The sequence below is a fragment of the Diplotaxodon limnothrissa genome, linkage group LG11 (genome assembly GCF_057381915.1).
Source record: "Diplotaxodon limnothrissa isolate DT_005_m linkage group LG11, D_limnothrissa_male_GT1.1, whole genome shotgun sequence".
In the NCBI taxonomy this organism is placed as follows: domain Eukaryota; kingdom Metazoa; phylum Chordata; class Actinopteri; order Cichliformes; family Cichlidae; genus Diplotaxodon; species Diplotaxodon limnothrissa.
Genome location: NC_140606.1, coordinates 26116030 through 26121872, shown reverse-complemented (window position 1 = coordinate 26121872; position 5843 = coordinate 26116030). Strand labels below are relative to the sequence as shown.

Genomic DNA, 5843 nt, shown 5'->3' with positions numbered 1-5843 from the left:
TAAAACATGTAATGCTCTGTAGACTCCTTTAAGAACAAGGCTTAGCCAGGCCTTCTATTGATGTTCTTTTGTTATTATTTGTATAACTGTTTTTTTAATTCTCTATCACTTTTAACAGTTTTAATGTTTATTGTGATTATTCCCAGTTTTCTGTATAAAGCGCTTTAAATAAACTTAACTTACCTATTTACTCGGGTATCGACAGGCCTATCTCCCCCTACTGGGTAGAATTCGTAGTAAAAAGTTGCAAAGACAATAATAAAACTCTTCCTTTGCGCTTCTCTACAGACAACACGGTACTGCCGCGTTGAATTATGGGACACAGAGTAAAGATGGAAGCCGCCACACAGAGCATGTCGAAGCGTCAATAACAAACAGTCTAAAGCATTGCATGTTCGTAAGTGATCCTTAGCTGCGATATAAACAAAGGACTCGAGTGGCATAAGATTCTGAACACGCGTGGAAACAGGTAATGGTCGAAACACTGACTTCGATGTAATGTGCTAGCTGAAGCTAAAGCTAAGGGTCACCGTAAAGATGGTTAAAGAAACTGATGCCGTGTTTAAAGAAGGAACAGTAAACTTTAAAAAATACTCTGAATTTTATGAGCGTTGACTTCAAGTTTCATCTAAATGATCTGTTAACAACTTCTGGCAGAAAACTGTGGACATGTCTCTGCTGGGAGGTCTGCTGAGAGCTGGGGCGTCCTACTGTCAGTCTGCTGGGACGCTGCTGCACACCGTCAGGACCATTTCTACAGGTGAGTTGTCTCACTGGTTCCAGTAGCAACTGGTAACCTGAACTCAGGAAGTAAAGCAAGTCGTCTATTACTCGGAAGATTTCTGGTTTGACCCCTGATTGCTTCGGCCAAAGTATCCTTGGAAATAAGACAGCATGCACTTGGCGCAGATTAAAACATGTTTGTACGAATGTCGGTGTGAATGTGACATTCTGCGTGTGCCTGCATGAATTTTCTTGATTTCAGTAACAAAAAACAAGTTAGACTCAAACTATCTTAGGGATGGGATCTCATGAAATCAAGCTTTCAAAGTTGTATAGGGATTTTAACTCTTTCCTCCTTGGACCCCTATTAGCCCTGTTTCTCTTTTCTGACCCGAGCGGTTTCTGTCATACAGTGGGGCAAAAAAGTATTTAGTCAGCCACCGATTGTGCAAGTTCCCCCACCTAAAATGATGACAGAGGTCAGTAATTTGCACCAGAGGTACACTTCAACTGTGAGAGACAGAATGTGAAAAAAAAATCCATGAATCCACATGGTAGGATTTGTAAAGAATTTATTCGTAAATCAGGGTGGAAAATAAGTATTTGGTCACCTCAAACAAGGAAAATCTCTGGCTCTCACAGACCTGTAACGTCTTCTGTAAGAAGCTTTTCTGTCCCCCACTCGTTACCTGTATGAATGGCACCTGTTTGAACTCATCATCTCTATAAAAGACACCTGTCCACAGCCTCAAACAGTCAGACTCCAAACTCCGCCATGGCCAAGACCAAAGAGCTTTCGAAGGACACCAGGAAAAGTATTGTAGACCTGCACCAGACTGGGAAGAGTGAATCTACAATAGGCAAGCAGCTTGGTGTGAAAAAATCAACTGTGGGAGCAATCATCAGAAAATGGAAGACATACAAGACCACTGATAATCTCCCTCGATCTGGGGCTCCACGCAAGATCTCATCCCGTGGGGTCAAAATGATCATGAGAACGGTGAGCAAAGATCCCAGAACCACACGGGGGGACCTGGTGAATGACCTGCAGAGAGCTGGGACCAAAGTAACAAAGGTCACCATCAGTAACACACTACAACGGCAGGGAATCAAATCCCGCAGTGCCAGACGTGTTCCGCTGCTGAAGCCAGTGCATGTCCAGGCCCGTCTGAAGTTTGCCAGAGAGCACATGGATGATACAGCAGAGGATTGGGAGAATGTCATGTGGTCAGATGAAACCAAAGTAGAACTTTTTGGTATAAACTCAACTCGTCGTGTTTGGAGGAAGAAGAATACTGAGTTGCATCCCAAGAACACCATACCTACTGTGAAGCATGGGGGTGGAAACATCATGCTATGGGGCTGTTTTTCTGCCAAGGGGACAGGACGACTGATCCGTGTTAAGGACAGAATGAATGGGGCCATGTATCGTGAGATTTTGAGCCAAAACCTCCTTCCATCAGTGAGAACTTTGAAGATGAAACGAGGCTGGGTCTTCCAACATGACAATGATCCAAAACACACCGCCCGGGCAACAAAGGAGTGGCTCCGTAAGAAGCATTTGAAAGTCCTGGAGTGGCCTAGCCAGTCTCCAGACCTCAACCCCATAGAAAATCTGTGGCGGGAGTTGAAAGTCCGTGTTGCTCGGCGACAGCCCCAAAACATCACTGCTCTCGAGAAGATCTGCATGGAGGAATGGGCCAAAATACCAGCTACTGTGTGTGCAAACCTGGTAAAGACCTATAGTAAACGTTTGACCTCTGTTATTGCCAACAAAGGTTATGTTACAAAGTATTGAGTTGTATTTTTGTTATTGACCAAATACTTATTTTCCACCCTGATTTACAAATAAATTCTTTACAAATCCTACCATGTGGATTCATGGATTTTTTTTTTTTTTTTTTCACATTCTGTCTCTCACAGTTGAAGTGTACCTCTGGTGCAAATTACTGACCTCTGTCATCATTTTAGGTGGGGGAACTTGCACAATCGGTGGCTGACTAAATACTTTTTTGCCCCACTGTATATAGGGCTTCCTGAACAAAATGACTAGATGTCCATCAGAAGTTAGTGGGGTTAATCTCTTCCTACGTGGTATTACTAGGGCTATTCATTAGAAAAACCTGGAACACATTTTAATGGTTGTTAAACTTAATCTTTTATTTTATGTGTGTATATATGGGATTCAAAACACATACAGGTGTGGGGGAAAGAGTTAAGATAGCTTGATAAATCAGAAAAAGGGGATTTTTGTCCAGTCAGTGCATAACCTCTCTAAATTTGATTTGAGTGGGAATTTCACTGTAATTTCACCCAAAAAAATGGGAGTAGGGGTTAAAAAGGGGAGGCATTTCTGTTGTTTGGGTTAAATTATGGTGACATGAATTGAACTTTTATTGTATTTATTTTTATTTTAAGGCATTTTAAGAGTTATAAGTTTGACAGATTTTTCTTTATATATTTTTCTCCAAATGCAGGGTAGTTTTAATGTAGGCTGGCCTCATTTAAGCACTGTTTTTGAGAGTAGTGCACAGACTGTGGATTTTATGTCACTCTTTACACTGTTAGTGTAATATGTGCCACTGTAAGGTAAAAAGTATGCACAGTTAGCATAAAATAAAAAAAGACCAGAAATTGTCCAATAGTCCAAAACTGCATATCTATCTATATCTATATATAAAACAACATTTTCTCCACACCGAGTGTTTGTTGTTCAGAAATATCATCAGTGTCATTTACAGAAGCCTGAGTTGTTTCTTTGAAGCTGAGGCGGCAAAACTGCAACCCCAAGCCACCCTGTCATCACTCCGTCACTGCCAGTTAGTTGTGTTTACAACCTCTAGTTAACGACACTACCTCTCATGATCATCAACATCATCATCAGTTGTGAGAAAGAGGACATTGAAGCTATGATGCTGATGCGTGCTGTGATGGATATTCATGAATCATTCCCTCCATTCTCACTTTTTAGTCGCTCTCAGCTCAGTAGAAATGGGCCTACACTGCCCGACAAACACATGGTGTGTTAGCATATTCCATTCAATATCATGATGAAATGTTCACCGGGAACAGTTGGACACTTGTAGGATATAATTAAGATAACTTAAAGATGAGCTAGTAAAAGGAATATCTGCTCTATCTGCCTGCTTCACTGAACATTCCACATTCCAACATGTTTTTATATGAGCATTTGTCGCATCTGATATTTTGTGTAGAAACATTTATGTGGACTCCAAAAAGACGACCTGCTTACTCTTTGCACTGCCTCATTTTATTTGTTCAAATAAAGTCACGCATGTTCGAATCATTTAAATGTCGTCCACAAGTCAGACCAGCACGATATGAACACGACCTTTTTAAAGCTCTAAGCAATTACACGTTACCAAATAAACAAGACAAAAAATTAGGTTCACATAGAAATTGAAGTCGTGAGCGACCTCTGCTGTCAAGAACAACAGTTATATTTTCCTCAACAAGAAACAGAACAAACTCAAACCACCCCGGACCTGCGGTGCATGAATCACACTTTTCCCATGAGTGTGTTTAAAAAGCTTCTCTGGTATCTATTGAGTCATTAGTAAACATCTGTTCCAATATGGCTACCTGGTAAAGTTATTCTTATAATTTTCTAGTAACCTGGATGTTAAATATTTTCAAATAATTTAATTGTCTGGGAGTAGAAGAAATGTTATGTGTTTATTTGTACTGTATGTATGGAGCCATATATATGCTGATTCATTGAGTCTGTGAACAACATGGTGCATAAAGTGTACATTAGCTTTTGTATTTGATACCTTTGATTTGAATCATTTAATGTGAATGAGCACATCGAGTAATCTGCAAATTGTTTAGAGAACAAAATAGACTATTTTCCCCAAATGTGAACAAGCACTTTGTGCTACTGTGTGCTGTTTTCAGGTACATGCTGTCAGATCAGGATGCACGCCATCCCTCAGCCGAAAAAGGTGGACAGATGGACTGAGAAGAGGAGCATGTATGGAGTTTATGATAACATAGGAATCTTGGGTGAGTATCCTCAGCATCCAAGAAAATTAAGAGGATGTACTGTACAACTGTTGGATGGTTAGTTTGCTGTTTCTAAGTCATAATGAGTAACTTAACTTGTCTTAAGGGCTGACTGTGTGTGTGTGTGTGTGTGTGTGTGTGTGTGTGTGTGTGCGCGTGTGCGCGTGCGTGTGTGCATACAGTCTTACAGTATTCTCAACATCCGCACAGTAAATTGGCAGGAGATGGTGTGATAAGATAAGCTGGGTATGAGCGTAGGTGAACAAATCTATGATGATCCGACATTTAATCTGATATGGTGCCTTGCTTTGCTGTTCATTTGACCAGTTTTGCCTCTCCCACAGCACACTTTTTTTTTCTTTCACATAAACTGTCTCTCTCTCTTCGTGCTCTTTCTACAGGGGACTTTAAAGCTCATCCTAAAGACCTAATTGTTGCCCCCTGCTGGCTGAAAGCTTTCAAAGGTAATGAACTGCAGCGGGCAATTAGAAAAAAGAAGATGGTGGGAGACAGAATGATGACTCAGGACAGGCACAACTTGGAAAAGAGGATACGCTTCCTCTATAGACGCTTCAACCGCACTGGCAAACATCGCTAATGCTGAACAAAGTGCAGAGCAGCCAAGAAGGACTGTGTCAGTCTGTTGGTGTGATTTCATGCTGTCACTGTGCTCTGTTTCCATTTTTCTAGGTTATTGTGTGTTTCAGACTGAATGTGCATTATTCATTTCTTATCAGTAACTGATTCAAAATAAATGCTACTAAAACCTGAAAATAAATTTTAAATGGACTGGAATTTGTGGCTTTTTATTCCTCGAGACCCAACGAACATTCAGATAAAGCTGAACTAGTCAGTCTGTAATTAAAAATGATATCATGGGATTACTTCGTGAAAATAGGCTCTAGTGCAAAAGTCAGAAAAAGCTTAGGATGAAATGACCTGTTGAAGTAACTGATAAATTCAGACGTTTAATACAAAAATCATTTGGAGGGTTTCTTGAGTTAGTTTGAGGTCTGAGAAACTTTCAGAGCTTTAACTTTTATCAAGTGAAGCGAGTAATAGTTTCACCTTGTAAAGGACCTTGAATGACTAGT

The 5843-nt window shown here is 40.5% G+C and overlaps 1 protein-coding gene across 1 annotated transcript; it reads left to right on the top strand.

The window, feature by feature from the left end:
• The first annotated feature begins 322 nt into the window (after positions 1-322).
• Positions 323-5536, top strand: mrpl51 (mitochondrial ribosomal protein L51). The gene is made up of 4 exons (XM_085365485.1): positions 323-469; positions 658-760; positions 4642-4749; positions 5151-5536. The coding sequence occupies exons 2-4, from the start codon at positions 670-672 to the stop codon at positions 5345-5347; spliced, it is 396 nt and encodes a 131-aa protein (XP_085221611.1). The 5' UTR covers positions 323-469; positions 658-669; the 3' UTR covers positions 5348-5536.
• The last annotated feature ends 307 nt before the right edge of the window (positions 5537-5843 follow it).

Bases quoted from the DNA above. Each gene is read 5' to 3' on its own strand.
- mrpl51 (XM_085365485.1), top strand. From the start codon at position 670: ATGTCTCTGCTGGGAGGTCTGCTGAGAGCTGGGGCGTCCTACTGTCAG. The intron at 761-4,641 runs GTGAGTTGTCTC...TGCTGTTTTCAG, and splicing joins CGTCAGGACCATTTCTACAG to GTACATGCTGTCAGATCAGG. The intron at 4,750-5,150 runs GTGAGTATCCTC...CTCTTTCTACAG, and splicing joins TGATAACATAGGAATCTTGG to GGGACTTTAAAGCTCATCCT.